A 23,424-nucleotide genomic window follows, 5' to 3' on the forward strand; every position below is an offset into this window, starting at 1 on the left:
CCGCGGACTTGCCCAGCCGGTTCATGGCTGTCCAACCGGTGCAGCTCAGCGCCAGCGGAGCCAGGATGTCGGGGCGGCGGGAGGAGCGGGAGCTGCAGGGCTTCTTGCGGGACGTGGACGAAGTCGGTGAGCCCTGGTGGGGGGAAGATACGGGGGTCCCCTCAGGGCAGCCAGGATCCCCCACCCGGCTCTCTCTGCTTGAGGAGGGGGCTCTTGGACGAGACCCCCCCCCAAAATCTGACCTGGTTGGTAGTATTTTTGCAGCCCCCCCCCAGATGAGAGTCTCCCCAAGAGGCTAAAGACTGGGAAGCCCCCCCCCCCCAGGCAGCCCCTTCCCCGCCTTGGAGGCATTGCAGGGGGCTGGAGGTGTGGGTGGGTGGGGGTAGCCGGGGTCCTTCTTTGTCAGGATAGAAGAGAAGCCCCTCATTGGTGGGTGCCAGAATTAGAGGGGAGGGGTGTCCAGTTGGATCACTGCTCACCCCCCCGGCTCTTTTCTGATGCCTTTGGGACCTTCAGATTTCATCTTTGCTTTCAGAAATCCTCCCCCCCCCCTCCCTGCTTTCAGGGAGCTCACCCTGTGGTCCACTTTCCCTTCCACTGGCATGGTGGTGACCTCAGTTGAGGGGGAATTTGGGGGGGAGGAATATTTGGAGCTGAGGTTCTCCCACCCCAAGCATCGAGTCCACAATGATCAAGAGCGCTGGGCTCCGGTGGCAGCTGCCATCTTGACTTTTTTGACCTCCTCTGGCAAACATTCCCGGGGCTTAGAGCTATTCTTTTTCCTGTTTCCAAACGGCCTCTTTGCCTTTCAAAAACCCTCCTTCTTAGCCGCCTTGATTGAAGGCCTGAAGTCCGAAGATCCCGCCGTCCAGGAAAAAGCCATGGCAGCGACGGAAAAGAGACTCCGGTCTGTTTCGGGCAAGGATGGGAAGAAGCCGAAGGCGAAAGTGGACAGGACGGTCATCAACACGCAGCCCTCGCCGGTAACCCTTGACCCTTCCAGAACAAATCAATTAAAGAGGGTCATTCTTAGCCATTTTAGCAGCTTAAGGGGACGATTGACTCTCCTTTAGGCTGATGGAATGGTTTCACCCACAATCCGGGGTCCAAAAGCATCTCTTAGGAAGCTTGTGGCTGTAAGAAGAAATACATCCAGTCCCCGACATACAACGGTTTGTTTAGTGACCGTTTAAAGTCACGCCACTGAAAACAGGGACTTATGACCGTTTCCCACACTTACGACAGTTGTGTCGCAGCATCCCCATGGCCATGTGATCAAAAATTGGGACGCTTGGCAACTGGCTCATATTTATGACGGTCACAGCATCCCAGGCTCCCATGATCCCCTTTTGCGACCTTCTGACAAGTGAAGTCCAATGGGAAGCCGGATTCGCTTAACAACCGGGTCGCTAACTTGGTGACTGTGGTGATTCACTTTTCTTGCTCACTAGGGCAAGAGAGGTCGTAAAACAAGGTAAAACTCACTTAACAACAAATGCCTTGCTTAGCAACCGAAATGTCGTGTCTTAAAGTGACCGCGTCTCAATTCAGGCTGGATCTCTCAATACTGTAATACACTCATAAATTAAATGGGGACTAAGCAGATCTTTAAACCGGGGGTCCCCAAACGTGGCAACTTGAAAACTTGTGGACTTCAACTCCCCGTCCTCAAGTCTTCAGGTTGCCAAATTTGAAGACCTTCTGCTTTGAACCTCTGAATTTCTCTGAACATTTCAAGTAGGATTTCTTACTTGCTCCACTCTCTGAACCGCAAATAATAATTACATTTTTTTTCCTATTCTTTATTAAGGACTTCTGGGCGTCCCTTCTGGGAGCACCCCAAATATGTTCCCCCCAAAAGGCTTAAAGAAATGCAAAGCAGATTTTAGACCAAGAATCCAAAAACTCCTATTTTAGGCCAGATACTGCTGAAAAAAACCCAGGATTGCTTGGGTGGGGGGTTGGACTAGATGACCTACAAGGTCCCTTCCAACTCTGTTAATCTATATCCTGTAGAGTAGTAGTGGCCCCACAAAGAGAATTGTTTGTTTTTTTAAAGATTCTCCTACGAAGTATAAATTGATGTGCTATTAATGCCACTGACAGTGTCTTGCCTGCAGCTGCCATTTGCCCAATTGAAGTGTGTGCAAAACCCTGGGCCACATTGATTTTTCTGTCCTGCGCCTGGCATGTTCTGGGCCTTTGGTTTGTTTTCATTCCACCTTTGTGGATTTTTAAGGTTATTGACTGAAATTAACTTTGACAGCTTTGGAAACACTTTTTGAGGTGTCTGTTATTGTGTGGTGGTGTTTTAAAAAATGAGCCTGATTCATTTTTCTCACTTAAGTTTTGGTCAAGCAAAAAAGGCAAAGTCTCCTTCAAGCTCGGCTCAACTTTGGGGTGGGGGGGCTTCGTGGAGACATCCCCGAACTTGTTCTGAGAGCCCAGAGGCCCCCCACCCTTCCCCCTCCTCCTCCTCCTCCTGCCGTGGGTGTTTGGACTGGGGCTTCTGGTCTAGTCACCAGACCTCTGGGCATTCTTTGGTGGTCACCTAGAAAGATAATAATTAATAGGCCTAATTAGTGGAATAATTAAACCTGACCCTACTTACGGTAGTTGACCAGCTTAAGTAAGCTGCTACTGTGAGGAAGTAAAGACTTATCTAATATGATCCCTAGTAATGTCACCAGCCTGAATTTCTTGTCAGCAATACAGAATTGATCTGCCTCTGCCTTCCTCCAAAAGGTATTTTCCCTCTTTCTTTCTTTCTTTCCTTCTTTCTTTCCTTTCTTTCTTTCTTTCCTTCTTTCTTTCCTTTCTTTCTTTCTTTTCTCCCTCCCTTCCTCCTTTCCTCCCTCCCTCCTCCACTCTTTCCTTCCTTCCTCTCTTCCACATCTCCTCCCTTCCTCTCCTTCCTTACTCCCTACCTACCTACCACAGCTCCTTTCTTCCTCCCTCTCCTCCCTCCCTCCCTCCCACCCTCCTCCACTCCTTCCTTCCTTTCTTCCTTTTACATCTCCTTACTTCCTCCCTCCCTCTCCTTCTTCCTTCCTTCCTCCCTTCCTTCCTTCCTTCCTTCCTTCCTTCCTTCCATGTCTCTTCCCTCCCTCCCACGTCTCCTTCCTTCCTCCCTCCCTCTCTCCCTCCTTCCCTCCCTCTCCTTCCTCCCATGTCTCCTTCCTTCCTCCCTCTTTCTCTCTTTCCTTCCTTTCTCCCTCCCTTCCCTCCTTCCCTCCCTCCTTTCTTCCTCCTTTCCCTCCTCCCTTCCTTCCCACAGCCCCCAGCTGACATCCGGCTTTTCTTCCCATTCTCCTAGGGATTGGCAAGTCAAGAGGAAACGATGAGACCAGGTAAGACCAATCATGGCAGCACAGGTGTGTTTGGACCTGGAGTGCCAGGGGTGCTTGCCTGTTCTGCAAGCCCTCTCTCCCCAGACCTTGTGGGAAGACCAGGGAAGCTCCGGAAAAGCTTTGCTCCTTTTCCTTCTCTGCTGGGAGGCGGCATGGAGGGAAAGCGTCTGCCATTGCTCGCAGGTGGCCTTGGGCATGAACCAGCCCATGGTCTTGGGAAGCTCCTGGGGTCCCTGCCTGCCCCTCTGCGTGGAGGGAGCTTCCTGCCTGTGGTGGATTCCCTGGGCTTCCTCCAAAGCCCAGGACCCTCCTCGTGGCATAGGGGTGGGAGAAGTGCCTTCCTTCCCTCCCTCCATGGGCCTGGCTTGGCCTCTTGCAGCCCTGCTCAGAAAGTTTTCTTTTCATCTCTAAAATCAGAACTGGCCCCAGTTAGCTCCTAAATGCATTCATTATCTTATGTCCTTATAATTCAGCCAGGTATATTTATCACCCCATTAGCCAGAAATTAGAGGGCTGCTCTCTCTCTCTCTCTTAGAAATGTTGCTTTTTCTTTCCTTTTCCTTTTCCAGAGCAGTGGCTGAACTATCTATCTCTGCATTCTGCCTCTCTCTGCAAATGGAAACTTTGGATTCCCATCCTAATTGGCTGCCGCCTTAATGAAACGGCCTTTTGTAGCTTTCTGCTTCGCATCTCCGAAATGGCTTTGCTCCGTAATTTGACTTTCCTTTTCAAACACCCACATCCTTTTCCCTTTGGGTTGAATTTCTCCATCTCTGCTTTACTGACTTCCAGAGAGCTTCCTGGCGGCTTTAGAGAAGGATGCCCAGGAGCGAGCCAGGAGGAGGAAAGAAAACGAAGCCTCGGCAAACGGTGAGGGTCAGACGGGGCTTCAGCAGAAGCAGCTGGAGCTCCTGGCTAGAAACCAAGTCCTAGGCCTCGACCAGAGGTGGGATTCAGCCGGTTCTGACTGGTCCTGGAGAACCGGTAGCGGAAAATTTGAGTAGTTCAGAGAACTGGCAGAAACCACCTCTGGCTGGCCCTGCCCCAAGGGTGAAATTCAAATTTTTTTACTACCAGTTCTGTGAGCGTGGCTTGGTGGGCGTGGCAGGGGAAGGTTACTGCAAAATCCCCATTCCCTCCCAATCAGCTGGGACTTGGGAAGCAGAGAATAGATGGGGACGGGGCCAGCCAGAGGTGGCATTTGCCGGTTCTCCAAACTACTCAAAATTTCCCAAGAGGGCCTACAAGAACTTGCAGCCAACTCGCAATGGCCAATTCGCTGCAGGACCAAACTTACACTAATGCCAAAACAAAGCAAAAAATAGTGCCATAGAATCATTAAGGAAAGGATGCCAAAGGAGGGACAAAATGAAACGTGAGCGATTAAAAAAAATAACGTTTTAATTATTTTAAATAATGAAATTGAATTCTTGAATTGTCCTGCAGCGAGGGTCCCAGGTGAGTTGGCTGCAGCCAGTTGGCTGTGATGAGTCGATGCTCCCTTCCAACTTTCCAATGTCCAAGCTGAGCATAACTCCTGTCACAGCCCAGTCAAGTAGAGCAGGCTAAGAGAGAGACCCTGCACAGAACCTAAAGCTGTTTTTATTAGAACCGATACAGGATCACGACCCTGCATGGCTAAAAGAGCTTCCCTGCCTCCCTTTTAAGCAACTTGGGGGCTGCTTTCTGGAGTCTCGTTTCTGGGATCCCAGCCTCAGTGGCAGCTCTTCCCTCTGTCTTTCGAGGCCATCCTCAACTACAACGACTTGGCTTTCTTTTTAAAAAAATGCCTTTGGTTCTTCCGCCTTCCCCGCAGCCCTGAGAGAGAAGGGGAACGACGCGTTCAGCCGAGGGGACTACGCTTCGGCTGTGCACAACTACACGGAAGGCCTGAAGAAGCAGAAGGACATGACCGCCTTGTACACCAACCGAGCCCAGGTCAGTGTGCCCGCGTGCGCCCGTTTCAAGGAGGCAGCCAGTAGGGACATTCAATTTTGTTTACTACCGGTTCCGTGGGTGTGGCTTGGTGGGTGTGGCAGAGGAAGGAGACGGCAAAATCCCCATTCCCTCCTGATCAGCTGGGACTCGGGAGGCAGAGAATGGATGGGGGCGGGGCCAGAAAAGGTGGCCTTTGCCAGTTCTCCAAACTACTCAAAATTTCCACTTCCGGTTCTCCGGAAGCTGGAAACAGGCTCGTTTTTGGACTTCTGGAAGGCCCAATTTTTGCCCACCCAGACCCTCCGCGAGGCCCCTGCACTTACCTGGCATCCAAAGACTCCTGGAAGGGGCGGGGCAGGGTGGGCAGGGCCAACAGGTCCTTTCAACTACCGGTTCGCCTGAACTGGCGCGAACTGGCTAAATCTCACCACTGGGAAAAAGGCTAATTTCATGGCTTGGCCTTCTCTATGGAAGCTAAGTGGAGCAGAATGAGTTTTTCTGATGCCCCGGACTTGCAGTAGCCTAGTCACAACCTTCCGCCTTATTTTCTCCTAAATATGGGGGGGGGGGGGACTGTTGTTGAGAATACAGCAGAAAATATAACATTTTGAGCCAGCAGTGCGACCGCCGTGGCTGCTAACTGAAGGTTTCCTCAGGCCAGTTTGGCTGGTGAATGACTCAGTTCTTCTGCCAGGAAAGCCCCGGCGGAATGGCTGGCATCTTGAAGGACACAGCACCACCTCCACTTAACCTGCTTCTCCGGGTTTGTTTCTGCATTAGGCCTACATCAAGTTGCAGAAGTACGGGAAAGCCATTCACGACTGCAGCTGGGCCTTGAGGGTAAGCCTCGCCTGCCTTCGTCCCCCGGCCTCCGTGAGAGGGGCAGAACTGGAAGGACCTGGGCTCTGAGGGGCAAGGTGGCATCCAGACAAAACGACAATTGGCAATGACCTAAATTGGCTTCAGCCTGTATGGTTCTCTGCTAGACAATATAAAGTAAATGGTCATTTTCTAAAAGGGTTGAAACGTTTTCGGTTTTCAGTAACAAGTTGCTACCATTGAAAGGTGTCTGCAGGAGGTGTCAGAGGTCAAAATGGGACAACTAACTGTGGCCAACTTGCCAGCTCCAACTGTCATGGCCAACTAACTGTGGCCAACTCACCACGGCCAACTCAACATGTGATATCTCGCGACGGGACAATTTAATAATTCTATTTATTTATTTTTTTAAAAAAATTTAAATTATTGTAATTGTTGCCATTCCCTTTTCATTCTGTCCCTCCTTTGGCATCCTTTCTTTAACTATTCTTTCCCACTCTTTCTTTGGTATTCGTTTAACTCTTGTCCCGTGGCGAGATCTCCTGCAGTGAGTTGGCCGCAGAGGCGGTCAGAAGCGCTCAGCCAGGACCCCCTGTTTACACACCTGCATTTCCCGGCTTCAGCCACGCAACTGTAGCCCCTGCCTTGATATGTTCAATGCCCCCCCCCACCAGCCAACAACAGCCCGGTGCCCTTTCCGTAGCCCTTAATCAGGGACATGGGACTCTGTGGATTTTGCTAAGCGATTCTCTTTAACGCAGTGCGATGAGAAGTGCACCAAGGCTCTCTTCCACATGGGAAAGGCGTACCTGGCCAAGAAGCACTTCCAGCAGGTGAGACCTCGCCGGGCTCAGAGTCTGTGCTGCACCAAGCTATGGCAGGTAGTCCTTGACTTACGACCAGAATTTCCATTGCTAAGCAAGGAGAACCATATGATCTTTTTTTTTTGGCATAGTGTTAAACGAATCTCTGGAGTTATTAAGTGAAACCTGGTCGTTAAGGGAAACTGGCCTTTCCTTTGGTCACAAGACGGCAATCCCATCACCCCGGGGCCTTATCTTTGATCACATGGCCATGCTGCGATGGCCATAAGCGTGAGGACCGGTTATAAGTAACCTTTCTCAGCGCCGACATCGCTTTGAACAGTGGCTACACAAACGGTTGTAAGTTGGGGACTACCTATATTGTGTGAATATGAGTTTATTAACGGGTTTAGATGGGCCGGTGGGACTCCGTCGGTCTTAAAACTGCAGAATTCTGCTCGCAAGCCTGCATTGTTGTTGAGAAAGAATAACAAGAAGATTAAATAGGTACGCCAAGGAGGTAGTCCTCAAGGAATCAGGCTCAGAATTGGTAGGCCAGACGCGTTTGCCCCTAGGGCAGTGGTGCCTAACCTTTTCCCCATTGTGTGGCAAAAGCAGGGGGGAGCGCAGGGGGGTTGTCCACGGGCATGCCCACACCCATAATTCTATGCGCTCGACCCACGTGGAGACCGAAGTCCTTCTCTTCTCTCACTTACGGGAATCAGAGGAGTTGGTTTTGCCATTTCAGCCTCTTCTTCATTCTTCTCTCTCTGCTTCTGTTCATTGATGCTGATTCTCCCTCCTGCTTCCAGGCCAGAGAATGCTATCTGAAGATTTTAGACATTGACCCCCAGAAGGAGAAGCTGTGCAAAGGTAAGACCTCCGGCCTTTCCACCTCACCCCGCTGGCGCTGGCCCTTATCCGGCTAACCACCAAAAGACCAAACGCGCTTCCTGAATAACGGGAGTGGCCATTGTCCCCCTGAGTTGCTTCGAGTCAGGATCATGTCATTAACCTCAGTTCATTTCACCCAGAGGTGGGATTCAGCTGGTTCTGACCGGTTCTGGCAAACTGGTAGCGGAAATTTTGAGTAGTTCAGAGAACCGGCAAATACCACCTCTGGCTGACCCTGCCCCCATCTATTCTCTGCCTCCCGAATCCCAGCTGATCGGCTGGGTCTTCTTTTGCTGCCCTGCACAGGAGAACGGAGCTGGAAAGCAGGTTAGTGGGGTGGGGGGAGGGGGATTTTGCAGCATCCTTCCCCTGCCAGGCCCACAAAGCCACGCCTATCCAGCCACGCCACGCCCACAGAACCAGTAGTAAAAAAAAATTGAATCCCACCACTGATTTCATCCCATGTTTCTCCTCTTCCTACCTGCCAATTCTACCTTTTCCCGCTGGCAGATTGCGTCAATGAAATAGACCTGGAGGAGAAAAAACTCTGCCAGGAGGAGAGAGCTTCGGAGGATCTCAAGTCTGGGAAACTCACTGCCGTTGCCGTAAATGAGATGCTTCAGAAACTCAGCAAGCCAGATCAGGACCCTCTCTATTACGCAGGAGGCATTCGGCTTCTGACGGACCTGGTTCAAGCCTGTGAGTGCCCTTGTTCTGACCCAGGCTTCCCCCCAAAAAGCACGAGGCAGAGTCCTGGTCCCGACAAAACCCCTTTTATTAAACGAATGTGAATTCCCCTCATTCACCTTCATTAAAGGCCTGGCAAACAGTATTTCAAAGGAGGATTTATAACCACAGACCTTATCTATCTTGGAAAGCTGCCATGTAAATATTTTCCAAATGAGGTGCTATTCAAGGAAAGACTGGGCACAGAGTCTGTGGGATTCACGGACAGATCTTCACACTCCTGAAATGAAAGAATGAACAAACAAACGAATTGTTTCCTGCAAACGCCCCCTCCCCTTTCGCTCCTCTTTTATTTCCTATGGGAGGAGCCATTCATCCTCCACCTGTGGCTTTACTCCCAAGTCGACCCTGATTTCTTAGCTGTTTCTTCTGGAAGCTCTGTGCATGCACACACACTGGGAACAGACTCCAGCTGTTCCTCTGCCTCACTGATGTCTTGCTCCGAAGGCAGCTGAGAACTGCCAGATGGCCTTGGCCCCATCTCTGGCCCCTTGTCTGAGCCTTCCCCAGACTCCAGGACTGGCCCATCTTCCTCCCCAACTGCCTCACTCTCCGAATCTGCCTGCAACTCCACTGGCCACTGGCTTGCCACAACAGCCCTGTGGAAGAGGCAGCCTCAGGCTGAACCCCCCATTTTTCGAGCGTCCCACGGGGGTTACCAGAGGGCCCTTTTACTAAGGGCCCCAAACCAAGGATCTTACCCAGACACCAAGAAATGCTCCACCCTCAACTCTTCATTTGCTTCCCTTTGAATGTCCTCTCTCTGTCTAAATCGGTTGCAGGCACCGAGCAAACTTTGTTTAGGACGAACGGTGGTTTTGGCGTCATCAGCGACAACAAAGTCATAGAACGGTAGGTGCTCTCGTCAGGAGCCAGACGGCCTTGGCCCCCTCTCTGCTTCCGATGCAGAGCCCTCGTCTGAGCCTTCCCCAGACTCCAGGACCGGCCCCTGCTGCTCCCCAACCTCCTCACTGTCTGAATCTGCTGCAGCTCTGCTGGCCGTTGGCAGGCCACAACAGAGGGAAGGTTTTGCCATGAAGGGTGAATCTCGGGCACCAGACTTGGCAGCTTTTTATTTTTCTCTGTCAAACACTCCAACTTTGTCTCTTTCAAAGCCCCCCAGTTAGAGGCCAGATCCACACAGCCTGTGGGTTTTGTTGCCCTGGGAAGACGAGCAGTTCCGCAGCAAGGAGCCGGCCGTCCTTCCTCGCGTAACCCTCCACCTTCCTTCTGCAGGGTTCTCAGCGCCAAGATCAACTCGCCTGCCGAACTGGAGCTGGTTTGCTCCCTGCTTCTCCTCTGGCAAGCCGCCTGCAAAGGGAACGGTAATCTACACCCGTCCTTCCTCCCCCAGGGGTGGGGGGGTCTGTGGGCTCATTTCTTTCTCTTTGGGGCGCAAGTCATACTGAGACACACGGCCGAAAGAGGGACAGATCAAAGGTCCTGGTGGCCCAGGCAGCACTGGAAGCAAACCTGTGGATTGCTCCACACACCCCTTCTTTTATGGGTGGCAAATCGCTCTCCTTAGCCTCCCATTAGCTCCGGTAGCTCCTGCAGGCTTCGCAACTCGGCCTCCTCTGTGTGTGTGTGTGTGTGTGTGTGAGTGAGAGAGTGAGTGAGAGAGAGAGAGAGAGAGAGAGAGAGAGGTGGTTCGGACCGGTTCGGCCGAGTAGGTAGTAACTTGGCCAGAGGGGGTTAGGAGGAGGACTGGCGGATCTGTTGCCTGAACCTTCCCTCTGGCTTTGCTTCCTTCTCGCTCCAGAGGAGAACCAGCGGCTGCTTCTGACTCACCCCAGTGTCAACGCGCAGCTTCCCGCTTTGCTGTGCTCGGAGGCCCCCGAAGTCCAGGAAGAGTGCATGGCTCTGCTCTCCCTCTACGCCCAGACGGAGCACGGGAGGGCCCTCTTAATCAGGCATCTCAACACCACCAAGTAAATGGCACAGGGTTACCACGCGGCTGAGCCCCCCGCCCCGCCCCCCCCCCCCTGCGCCCCAGCTGGGACTTCCTGCTGAAGCAGAGATTCCAACTCTGTTACTGTTAGGTTGCAAACTGCTAAGAAGCCCTTGGACAGCTCACAAACCTACTGAGGCTGCTGCTGACTGGCTGGCTGGCCTAGTGAGCAGAGCCCCAGCAAGTCTTAAAGTTAAGAAAAGGAAAGGAAGCGAAGGAGGAGAGGAAAGGGAAGGGAAGGAAACAATAGAAATAATGTAGAGTAGAGTAGAGTAGAATAGAATAGAATAGAATAACAGAGTTGGAAGGGATCTTGGAGGTCTTCTAGTCCAACCCCCCTGCTTAGGCAGGAAACCCTCCACCACTTCAGACAAATGGTTTTCCAACATCTTCTTAAAAACCTCCAGTGTTGGGGCCTTCACAACTTCTGTAGGCAAGTTGTTCCACTGATTCATTGTTCTCACTGTCAGGAAATTTCTCCTTAGTTCTAGGTTGCCACGGTTGGACACCCCTGCTCTAAATGGGAAGTTGGGAGATGCCACATGCCTGGCTGGGGGATTCTGGGAGTTGAAGTCCACAGGTCTTAAACTTGCCAAAGTTGGACAATCCTGATTTACAGCTTCTATCATGTTATTTTTAATACCCTTCTGAGTTAGCAAGAATCTATCCACATCATGGAAATGAGGATAATTCTGAGGGCCCTGGGGTTTGCCTCCTCCTCCTCCTCCTTTTCTACCCAGGGAAATGTTTTCCTTTGAAAAGCCGCTGAATGCATATTTTCTGATGAAGAGGATGTTACGCAGTGATTAGGTTACATCATCAAGGTTGGTTTAAAAAAAAGAGGGGGGGGGGTTATTTCTAATGCTGCCAGCAAGTATTTCCATGAGTCAGTCTCTTTTTGCCCACTTCTGTGGAAAAACCTGCAGCTGATATCATTTATCTGTGGAGCCCAGTGAATTGCCATGTCTCTTAACACATCCCTCTCCAATTCCCCAAGCGGCATCCTTAAAGGCCAGTTGGCATCACTTGGCAGGCAGCAGAGCTATTCTGTTTTTTCTCCTGGGGGCCCAAAAAACACATGAGTTGTTTTCTACAGTTTCTGCCCAGAGTTTAGGGCTCACTGAAGCCCTGGTCCCCCTCTTTCTGTCAAGCCACCCAAATTGTATTCCACAGAATTCATGGGACGCTGTAGAGCTTTCACTCCCTGGTGCAAGGTTTTCTAGGTTCCCCTCGCGCATATGTGCTAGTTGTTCCTGACTCTAGGGGGCGGTGCTCATCTCCGTTTCAAAGCCGAAGAGCCAGCGCTGTTCCGAAGATGTCTCCGTGGTCATGTGGCAGCCATGACTCAATGCCGAAGGCGCATGGAACACTGTTACCTTCCCACCAAAAGTGGTCCCTATTTTTCTACTTGCATTTGAACTGCTAAGTTGGCAGAAACCAACTGATACATTTCCTTAAACTTTACTCTGACCGGTTTATTGGAATTGTAGCTCTCTTTTAGACCACCAGAGAACATGCTTTTTCTTTTCCAGGTGGCTACAGACATTGATATCCTTAGTTAAAGTTGCTGATGGCAGGGCTGACAGCGCGATGAATTTGCTGACCCATTTAATCCCGGAAGAAAAGTGAGTGGCATTCTCCAGCTCCTCCGGGTCCAGGTTTGAGGCTTAATGGAATTCTGATTTGGGTATAAAAATGTCTACAAGGAAAGATTTAAATCTTAGATGGCCACATCTGTCTCTTGAAGTCCGGAGCTCAAAAGTCTTAACTCTCCGTCTTCCTTTGCTTACAGCTTCAAACTCCAGTGCCGTATCAAACTGTCCACAGAGGCCTTGCCAATTTTTATTCAGTTGCTGGTAAGCAAAGTCTTTTTTTTAATTCCTGAAATTTGTTCACCCAATTACTGTTTCATGGCATTGATTCACTGCAAGCCATCTTTTTCTTTTGGACTTCAGGCCTGCCACACTTTCTACTGTCTGCTTTTTATTGTGGGAAAATGGGAGGGGGGATTAAACAGAGTTGGGTGATATGTAGCCATAATAACATTCTTCTTAGAAAGTCAAGGTCAACCTTTGTCTCGGCACCTGACCGGAACTGGATGGGAGGAATCTGTATTCGTGGCCGTGGAAGATTGGACCATGGGATGGATATGTGTGTGTGGAGGGGGGGGGGGGGAGATCTTGAACTTTCAACTGGGTGGGGAAAACTGAGAAGCTTTCAGATTCGGGTTTTCCCAGATGTGCCAACATGGCTCTCTTCATAAATTGGAACTTTGAGGAACCTCTTGCCTTGAATTCTTATTTTCTTTTGGATGCTATTTGGGACCCTGACAAGATGGAGGGTTTATGAGAGAGGATAACAGGGGATTTAGGTGTTTGCTGGACCATTCTTCCATCCCAGAATTGCGGTGATGGGTTGAGAGGACATTAGCAATGATGATCATCCATCCCTTTCCCCATTTTAAATCGTCTGCAGTTGCCATCTTCTCATTCCACCTCCTTCTGCAGGAGTTGAGGTTGTAAATAGGACTCTTTCTCTCTATTGGAGTCTTTTAGAATCATGATTTTAGCCCTGGGTCTAATTTTACTGCCTGGGTGCACCACTCAAGATTATTTTCATGCCTTCGGGTTTCTTTCCCCGAGAAATGTCTCAGAATCCACTTCAAAGACTGCTTTGAGCTCCTGAAGGCTTTCCCCATCCTTCTTCCTTTCCCCCTATTTATCTTTTGTTTTGTTTTATTTATTTATTTTTAGTAAGTTAGTTTGTCACTCATGTACAAGATAACAAGCATAAGTATAAACATGGGCAAACGAAATGAGTACAAGTAAAATGGGGACAGTAGGGCAGGGACGGTGGGCACACTGGTGCTCTTATCCACGCCCCCTTTACGGACCTCTTCAGAATGGGGTGAGGTCCACGGTGGACAGTTTGAGGTTGAAGCTGTGTGGCTTTGAGGATGTAACAATGGAGTCAGGTAGAGCATTCCAGGCATTGACCATTCTGTTGCTGAAGTCGTATTTTCTGCAATCGAGTTTGGAGCGGTTTACACCTTGAGTTTGTGTCTATTGTTTGCCCGTGTATTATTGTGGCTGAAGCTGAAGAAGTCATTGACAGGTAGGACGTTGTAGCAGATAATTTTGTGTACTGCGTTTAGGTCAGACCATAGGCAGTGTAGTTCTAGGTTTTCCAAGCCCCAAATTCCAATCCTGGTGGCATAAGGGATTCTATTGTTTGCAGGGGAATGGAGAAATCTTCTTGTGAAATACCTCTGGACTCGCTCGATTGTGTTATTGTCCAATATACAGTGGGGATTCCAGGCAGATGAGCTGTATTCGAGGATTGGTCTAGCAAAGGTTTTGTATGCCCTAGTTTGCAGTACAATGCTACCAGAGAAGAAAGCTTCACAAGATTAGGTTGACAACTCTTAATGTCTTTTTATTGGTTTTGTTTTTCCTATTGATAACAATATCTCAACCCCACCCGACAGAAACCCGACTCTTCTCTCTAAGCACGAACAATTTCTGAACACTCTAGAAAAGTAGATCCGTGAGGGGGAATTTTTTTTCTTTTTGGAATATTCCAGCTGCCTGTGGTTTCAGACTCGACTGAAGTTCTTATTGGGGTGAACCTAACGGAGCTGTCTTTCTTTTGTCTCAAGAGCTCTTCCAAGCCCTTGAACGAGACGGTCCTTAGCCGCTGCATCGCCCTCATGGGGGATCTCTGCTCAGACGTCGTCATCCGCATGCAAATGACGGAAAATCAGGAATGCTGGCAAGCTTGCTTGAGCTTCGTGGTACGTTTGGCCGTCTGCTGCTGCTGCCAGTTTATTGTCCATTTGGCTGCTCCTTCCTTTCACGCCCCTCCTGTCCCCTTTCTGCTCCATTAGCCCCGTGGGAAGTGGGAAGATCAGCTGACAGATCAAGCCTCCTGAGTCATCGCTCCTTCCTTTTTGCCATAAAGCAGAAGTGGCTGTTTGTGGCCACCTGGCCCTTCTCTTGCCACATCAATGCTCTCGGTGGTGTTTCTGCTTTGCTGTTACGAACGGAAGGGCCCCCTTTGATCTCAGTCAGGCTGTTGGGCCAACAAGTTAGTCCTTCCTCAACGATCTACTGGCCGTCCGTCTCCCGATAGTTTCTGACTATCATCTCTGCCAACTTCGCCTTGGCGCCTTGCTGGCGTCCTGCCATTAAAGGCTGAGAGAGAGGAGGGGGACCTGGGGTGGGGACAAATGGGCAGTCAACATGCATGGAGCCTTGAGGGGGGATTGGGAGGGGGAAATGGTAGCTTGACGAAGAGCAGGAGAGCTCGGCACCGGTTTGTGCCAGCACCCAAGGCCGTGCACCAGAGGTGGGCTCCTACCAGTTCGGACTGGTTCAGCTGAGTAGGTAGTAACTCGGCCCTCCACACCCCCGAACCAGTTCTATCAGCAGCGACATAGGCGCCGCCATCTTGTTTTTTGCTTCTGTGCATGCACATATAGCGCGCATCAAGTGCACACGCGTGCAAAGCCCGTCCCTGAGCAGAGCAGCAGTAGAGGAAGCCGTAACCCACCCCTGCCGTGCACCCTGAGGAAGAATGCGAATTACCTCAAACATCTCAGTGTTCCCAAAACAGCTATGTGGGCTCTTACTGGCTGAAGACGGACTGGTCATGAGGGGAGGGCTGGGATGGAGGGAAACTTTCTATATCTTTTTTAGCACAGGGAATTTAATTCCAGCCTGACTCTACTGCGACCCACAACTTTTAGTACAACCAGCTTATTGCATCAGCCAAATGCAGTCGAGGGTCTTTCCTTCATGTGAGACCGCGCTGGGGCTGGCCTGACACTAAGAAAAAGAAGCCCAAATCCAGGGCTGATTTCGTAACAAGGTTTTGTTTTCTGCTTCTGTAGAATCAATGCTGCAATGAAAACAGCTCCGCCAGATATCCCGAGTGTTTGCACGCAATGCTAGGCCTTATGATGAACCTCTCCCTGGAGACCAACTCAGTCGTTGAGGTGATTTATAAACTATATAAACACTTGGGGGTCTCCGAACATCTGAAATTCTCCTCTGATCTATGGAGCAAATTCTTTCCATGCCGGTCAATCTTTAGGAAGGATCTTTTAAGGAACTCTGACCTGGGAAGATTTCCTCTTTGGCTTGAATGGGTCCAGGGATTTGGTGGGCTTACCCATTGTCCCTTTATCTACATCCCTGTGACATAGCAAGGGGCTGGGTGAAGCTTCCGTCCCCCAAGCTTTGGCTCTGAGCAGGTCTCAGCCCAGCATGGTCTTCCTGCGTCCCTCTGTCCTTCTGTCCGAGGAAGCTTTGGGGTTGCCCTCCAGCGTCTTAATGAAACTGCCCTTCTGCTCTTTGCACACTAATCCTGGCGGTTGTTTCAGGAACTGGCCGAGGAAATCTCTGACACGTGCATCTCTCTCTTCAACAGCCCGGATGGGAGGATCATCACAGTGAGTGTTAGACCATAGAACATAGAATAAGAGAGCTGGAAGGGACCTTGGAGGTCTTCTAGTCCAGCCCCCTGCTCAAGCAGGAGAATGTGGACCATTTCAGACAAGTGGCTCTTGTCCAGTCTCTTCTTAAAAGCCTCCAGTGATGAAGCACCCACGATTTCTGGTGGCAAGCTGTTCCACTAGTTCATTGTCTTCCCTGTTAGGAAGCTTCTCCTTAGTTCCAGGTTGCTTCTCTCCTTGATTAGTTCCCATCCATTGTTTCTTGTCCTGCCTTCTGGTGCCTTGGAGAATAGCTTGACTCCCTCTTGTTCGTGGCAGCCTCTCAAATACTGGAACAGTGAACGTCTTAGGCTCCCACGGTGGTGCTCTCTGCTCCTTGGGCCCTGGAATAAGCAAGATGGCAGAGAGCTGGCTGGCCGTCTTCCTTTGCCATTGACGTGACCAGCTGAGTCCTTTGGGAGAAAGGCGGCCTATAAACCCAATAAACAAACAAACAAGCTAGCCCAGGAACCCAGGGAAGCCAACTGGACAGCTCATGTGGAGAAGCATGCACCACGACCCCTTTCCCTGTGGTGCCCCATTTCTCCCTTGATCTCCTTTCAGAGAGCCGTGGGGCTTTTGAGTCACGTCCTGAAGGCAAGCCCGGCGGCTCTGGAAGAAGCTGTGAGGCAAGACGTGGTGAGGAGAATGATCCGGTTCCTGAAGGTAATTTGCCATTTTCCCGTGGCCATTGCCTGTTTCGGAGCCATTGTTTCCATCCCAGTGGCCTTGAAATGCTCCTGGCCAATGCCTGAGCAGACAACTGCTGTGTGCGGTGCCAGAAGGATGGAGCATGAAGGCCCAATTGGCTTGTTTTCCATCTTCTCTGGGTTAGTTGCACATTGCGGATTTTAGCTCTTCTTCTCCCCTGCAGCGTTCATCCTTTCAGCTCAACTCTGCAGAATCAAAGAGTAGGGAGCATTTGGCTGAGCCTTTCTATGGGGCCCTTGGTGCTCTCCGAGTTGGGTTGTTTCCTTGGAACATTTCATGACCCAACTAGGGAACGTCGTCAGTGCTAGAAGGGAGGGGGGTTTGCAGAATGGAGGAGGAGGAGGAGGAAGACGAAGAGGAGGAGGAGGAGAACTGTGGGGCCCTTGGTGCTCTCTGAGCTGGACTGTTTCCTTGCAGACATTTCATGACCCAACTAGGGAACGGCATCAAGGGAGGAAGGGAGAGGGATTACCTTCTGTTTATATTCAGTGGTTTGCCCTGTCAGTATGAGGTGTTACTTCCTTGATCGGCCTGTTGTTTACTGCTTGATTGTTGGCCTAATATTAATCTTGGTATTAACCTCTGCTCATCTGGCTCTTCATTGCTCTTGATTGAGGAGGTCTTTTGGTCTTTTTCTTTGGGCTTTTTGACCGTCTCTTTTAAATGGTATGTAGACGTTGTTTACCTCCATGTGCCTGTCGATGGCTGATTTGTCTGAGTGCCAAGAAATGTTCTAGTGTTTTTGGACTTGGCTTAGTCTAGGATGCTCACGGTTTTCTCTATTGCTCAGGCTGTCCAGGGGTTGAGCAACCTTCCGACTGCTAGTTGGTGCTCCTAGATACACGCCACCCGTCTTCTTCTACCTGTTTGTCCTACACCAGTGATGGCAAAACCTTTTGGCACCGAGTGCCCAAACCGGAACATGCGTCCATGTACGTGCTCCGGAGTGCCGGAAGCCCAAAGACCGGCTGGCTGGTTTGGCCTTTTGGGGGCAGTTTCAGGCTGTTTTGGGGGCATTTTGACCCAAAAGAACAGCCCCAAAACAGCCTGAAAAGAGCCCAGAAAACGACCCCAAAAACCAGAGTGTTTTGGGGCTGTTTTCCGGGCCGCCCTCCGGCACCTGCAAAGACCAGTGACAGAAGCCAGATCAGCTGGTGACGGCGTGCCCGCCCACAGAGAGGGCTCTGCATGCCAACTCTGGCATCCATGCCATAGGTTCACCATCACAGTCCTACACAGTGGCTGCTACAGTTTTCCTCGTTGTCCTGGTCAAAACAGAAGCACATGACTATTTCCTGCAATGTACCTTGCAATTAGTAGCATCTTCTTTCTTACCCTCTTCTCCTCCCAGCAGCCTTTCAGCTGGAGCTGCCAGGGGGAGGGTGTTCTGCTTCCCTCTCTGCCTTGGGGCAGCAATGACCTTCTCCTCAGAGACCCAGCTGTCCCCTGAGCTCACGATCAGCTCACGGTGACAAACTCCCTCGAGCCAGCGGTGCCTCTTCCGTTCCCTGCGTCTTTAATGCGCTCTTGGCTGCTGAACGGGGTTTCCTTCCTCAGCCGTTTCCCTCCCTCCAAAGAAACCTAGATTGATGGGCGGTCAGAGCGGGAAGGGGAGGGGGCTGGCCGAGCAAATACCCAGGCGATAGATGCGAATGGGCTCCTGGTGGCATCGGAGCAGCAGGGAGAAGACCATCTCGGTTCCAGGCTCACACATTGCCTGAGGCAGAATGCTGGAGGAAGAACATGGGGTGGAAAGGAAGAGAAAAGGTGGAATAGCATATTTTTCGGAGTATAAGACACACCTTTTTTCCTCAAAAAAGGAATGCAACATTTAATACACTCCGTACAGCATTTTTGGCCTCCTGAAACCCCGCCCACTTTGCAAAAATAGCCGTGCATAGCTTTTAGGAGGCTTCCAGAGTGCTCCTGGGGGCTGGGGAGGGCAAAAATGAGTGAAAAACGGGTCTTCCCCCCCCCCCAGCCCCCAGGAGCACTCTATGTCTCCTAAAGGCTATGCATGCCCTTTTTTTTTTTTTGACAAAAAACGGGCTGTTTTTGGGAGGTCTTCAGAGTGCAAAAACTTTTTTTAAAACATTTCCCTCTTCAAAATCTTGGTGCATCTTATACTCTGAAAAATACGGTAGATGCTTCTGGGGTCTTCAGGGAAGAAGAGAGGTCATACAGCTGGTTTTGCAGTGAGAGGAGGGAGGAGGTTTGAGTCCAAATCAGTGATGAAATCTAATTTTTTTGCTACCGGTTCTGTGGGTGTGGCTTGGTGATGGGGTCATGTGACTGGGTGGGTGTGGCCAACTTTTTTTTACTTTTAAAAGCATTTTTTTCCTGCCTATTAACTGGGAAAAATGCTTTAAAAAGTGAGGGGAAAGCTTCCGACAATTGCGTGGCTCACAGCTCAACTGTGTGATCCTCGGAAGTGTTTTTTTTACTACCGGTTCACAGAACCAACAACAATTGTCGCTACCGGTTAGGCTGAATCGGGCTGAACCAGGAGGATTTCACCCCTGGTTCAGATTCTGCTAGGTACAGATAGCTCTTTCCTGAAGGATTCCATAACTGTCTCATTAGGCACTTAATGCTGTGTTTTGCACACTTGGCTTCTTGAAGATGTGTGGACTTCAACTCCCAAAGATGGCGAGGGAATTCTTGTTTTTATAGTATATAGGGTTTCTGGAGACAGGTTTCTGCTTTTGATGGGAGGAGTCCAGGGGTGGCATTCAGCAGATTCTAACCAGTTCTGGAGCACCGGTAGCGGAAATTTTGAGTAGTTTGGAGAACCGGTAAATACCACCTCTGGCTGGCCCCATCTATCCTCTGCCACTCGAGTCCCAGCTGATTGGGAGGAAATGGGTACTTTGCAATATCCTTCCCCTGGAGTGGGGAGGGAGTGGAGATTTTGCAGTATCCTTCCCTTGCCATACCCACCAAACCATGCCCACAGAACCAGTAGTAAAAAAAATTGAATCCCACCACTGTCTTCGATCTAGGCTGGCGGGGAAACCACAACGGATTATGCCATGAAGGTCCTTGCCACTTGTGCCAAGAGTAGCCGGCTCGCTCCGATGCAGATGGTGAAACTGGATAAAAGTAAGTGTGATTGCCTTTGGCTCAATCCAGGGCAGTGTTTTTATTTTTAAACTTGTGTGACTTTCAGAGGGGGTTGGACTTCCACTCCCAGAATTCCCCAGGCAGCATGGTTGGCTGGGGAATTCTGGGAGGTGAAGTCCAAGCCCTCCGGAAGTTGCTACGGTTGAGAAACACAAACCGAAGGCAACCGCCCCAGGCTGCCAGAGAAGCCAAGAGATCTGAGATGTGGCCTCTGGGTTATGTCCCTCTCTTCCTTAAAAAAACAGCTCTGTGGGGCAGAAGCTGCCCACCTTGAGGCCACCCTGTATTCCTTTGAGGCATCTTCCCAGCTCCAGCCTGCTTAGAGAAATAGGACTGACTTTCCCAAAAGGATCCCCTTCCTTTAGGGAAGTTTTTCTCAGCTGGACTTCCACAAGAAGCCATGATCGCCAAAATTGAATATACATTTTATTTTGAACTTTGCACACCACGCAGTTGTAGCGCTCTCAGCTCTGGGAATTGTTACACTCCACAATTCAGCTACCAACTCGCCTCCTGTTGTAAAACACGGATTGTGTAGGTTAGAGATGAATGGTGTCGTTAGGTTTTTATCTGTCTTGTTCCATGAGAGCTGAAAATCGTTTCAAAGGTTTCCTCTGGGATCAAATCGTTGCGAAATTCTGTGGCTGCCTGAGAAAAAAAAACACGCTTATTGTAAGTTTTACTTTAGAGCATCTGTCCTGCTCAGGTGTCCTTGGAGAGAGAGCAGGATTGCTTCCTCTTCATTGGAGACTCACATTATGGAGGGAGAAAAAGGAGGAAAACCCTAGGATTTTGCTTGCTTCTCCTTTTGAAGGAAACTCACCCACCCCTTCTCCTGGCAAGGGGACTCATGGGTGCAACAAGAGCCAGAGACGGGAATGGGACAACCCACCACAGTCAACTTGCTGCGGCCAACTCACCATGGCCAACTCTCCATGGCCAACTCACCATGGCCAACTCTCCATGGCCAACTCACCATGGCCAACTCACCATGGCCAACTCTCCATGGCCAACTCTCCATGGCCAACTCTCCATGGCCAACTCACCATGGCCAACTCACCATGGCCAACTCACCATGGCCAACTCACCATGGCCAACTCACCATGGCCACCTTGCTGCAGGACAATTCAACAATTCTATTGAATTATTTACATTAAGTAAAAAATATTTTAATTTTGGCCATTCCCATTTCATTCCGTCCCTCCTTTTGCATCCTTTCTTTAAGGATTCTATCCCACCACTTCTTTCATATTAGTGTAACTCTTGTCCCGCAGCAAGTTGCCCCACGTTGAGTTGGCCGTGGTGATTTGTCCTAGACCCTCCAGAGACCCCCTGAACAAACGGGGCTTTCCGGCGGCTTCTGCCCTTTGCGATTGTGGTGACTTGCAGACAACAACACATCTTCTACCTTAACCCTTTTTGTCCTGATCAGTGGACCTCGTAGTAGCACAACAGAACGCAATTATTGTTGCTAGTTTCCGGACAAGATTGCTTAAGTTGCACATATTACGATCTTGTATTTTTATATTTTAAACGTTGCGTTGTAGCGCCTGCCTTGTTTTAACTGTGGTGCTTCTGACACGAATAAACCAACAACTCTTTCTGGAAAGCTGCTGTGGCTCTGTTCTCCAGCCAAAAACCTTCCTTCCTTTTCAGCCCTGGTGCCAGCTGGCTTCCTGGCCCTCTAATCATCTTGCAACCTCATTCCTCTGGGTGCTTCTGGAGGCTGTTGACCTCCTTGTCGACTGGTTCAAAGGTCTTCTTTTCTGGGATGGAGAGTTTAATTGGCATGGCCTTTCCCCCCCCCCCTTTCCCCATCTAGAGAATTGAGCTGTTCCTCCTTCCATCTTGCCTTTCCACAAATCCCTTTGGCACGGAGGGAATTAACCTTCCTTTATAGCCTTTGCTCTTCCCCGGATCTTATTCGGGCCTCTCTTGGTCTCTTCCCCCAGAATGCAGGCTGTTGACGAAGCTTCTGTCCTGCCCGAACGAGGTGGTGGCAGGGAACGCTGCTTTCTGCCTGGGGAAATGTCTGGAGGTGCCTGGGACAGCCACCACTTTGCTCGACACGGACGTGATCAGAATCCTGCTGAGAGCCACGACCCGCGGGGCCCAAAGGCCTTACGTGAAGGAGAACGCCGCCATAGCCTTAGGGAAGCTCTGCACCGCTGATGCCAGGCAAGTCTTCTTCATAGCGGGCAGGCCAGGAATCGTCCCCCATCCCTTTGGGTTCTTGGCAGGGGTGAAATGCTACCGGTTCTGGCCCAGCTGGACCCAGTAGTAAAAAAGATGCTTTTAAAAAGTAAAAAATAAAAAAGAGGTTCCCACCATCGCACTGCACAGCTGATTGTCACAGCTGATGAAGCTTTTCTTTTTACTTTTTTAAAGTAAAAAGCCCTCAGGCTTAAATGTGTCCCATGTTGTCCTCCTGATGCTCCTGGGATAGAAGGTGTAGAAAACGCCCGCTGCCCTCTCCTGCTTGCTGATAAATCTGCTCAGAGCCTTTAGTTCTGTCCCACCCGCATCTCTGATCCGGTTTTGCTGTCTCTCTGCGGTCTTTGCAGGCACACCAGCCGGCTGCGAGAGCTGAACGGAATGGCGGCCCTGACTGCTTCCATCAGGAAGATGCCAGGCCCTTAGGATGCCAGGAGGTGGTCCAGAGAGAGGGATTCAGTGCCCAGCCCCCGTCCCAGGTTGAAACTCTGCTTCCTTTTGACAATAAAGAAGATTAAAAGCGGAGCGAGGCAGCGGAAGAGAGAGAAGGTCATAAAAATACGTACCAAGGTTAATAAACCACTTGGAACAGTGCCTGGGTTAAAGTGGTTTCCCTGTGTTTGTAAAAATGCAGAGGCAATTCTAGGAGCCAATTCCTTATCCGGGTAGGAAATTGTCACTTTCAAAAGGAGCTGCTTCTTCAAAAAAAAAAAAGGGGGAGAAGGCATTACTTGAGATTTGGACACAGACCAAGTCTGGCTGGATCCCTTGGGATCTGAGCATTTGGGTTTTCACCCTTTCCTTCTTTCTGAGTGTTTCATGCGCTGAATCCTGGGTATAGATAGATTGCAGGCTTCAGGCCCAGGCTTCTCTTTCAAATTGTCCTAGTAGACAATTGTTTAAATAGGAGCCAGCCGTGTGCTGCAGCAGCTAAAAAGGCCAATGCAATCCTAGGCTAAACAGAGGGAGAGAATCAAGATCACGTGAAGGGTTAATACCACTTTATAATGCCTTGGTGAGGCCACACTTTGAATACTGCATTCAGTTTTGGTCGCCACGATGTAGAAAAGATGTGGAGACTCTAGAAAGAGTGCAGAGAAGAGCAACCAAGAGGATTGGGGGACTGGAGGCTAAAACATGAAGAACGGTTGCAGGAACTGGGTATGTCTAGTTTAATGAAGAGAAGGACTAGGGGAGACATGATAGCAGTCTTCCAATATCTCAGGGGTTGCCACAAAGAAGAGGGAGTCAAGCTATTCTCCAAGGCACCTGAGGGCAGAACAAGAAGCAACGGGTGGAAATTAATCAAGGAGAGAAGCAACCTGGAACTAAGGAGAAATTTCCTGACAGTGAGAATAATTAATCAGTGGAAGGACTTGC

The 23,424-nt window shown here is 50.2% G+C and overlaps 1 protein-coding gene across 1 annotated transcript; it reads left to right on the forward strand.

The window, feature by feature from the left end:
• Nucleotides 1-11: 11 nt before the first annotated feature.
• Nucleotides 12-22,470, forward strand: TTC12 (tetratricopeptide repeat domain 12; the record flags this gene model as incomplete). The annotated part of the gene is made up of 21 exons (XM_081960502.1): nucleotides 12-126; nucleotides 829-983; nucleotides 3,317-3,350; nucleotides 4,143-4,220; nucleotides 5,167-5,288; nucleotides 6,069-6,128; nucleotides 6,869-6,988; nucleotides 7,723-7,783; nucleotides 8,315-8,503; nucleotides 9,334-9,403; nucleotides 9,788-9,876; nucleotides 10,314-10,482; nucleotides 12,035-12,127; nucleotides 12,295-12,358; nucleotides 14,161-14,295; nucleotides 15,394-15,498; nucleotides 15,886-15,954; nucleotides 16,561-16,662; nucleotides 19,710-19,809; nucleotides 21,783-22,008; nucleotides 22,395-22,470. Exons 1-21 carry the CDS (start codon nucleotides 24-26, stop codon nucleotides 22,468-22,470), a joined length of 2,220 nt encoding a protein of 739 aa, XP_081816628.1. The 5' UTR covers nucleotides 12-23.
• Nucleotides 22,471-23,424: the final 954 nt, after the last annotated feature.

This window comes from Natrix helvetica (genome assembly GCF_964273705.1).
Source record: "Natrix helvetica genome assembly, chromosome: 8".
NCBI classification, from domain to species: domain Eukaryota; kingdom Metazoa; phylum Chordata; class Lepidosauria; order Squamata; family Natricidae; genus Natrix; species Natrix helvetica.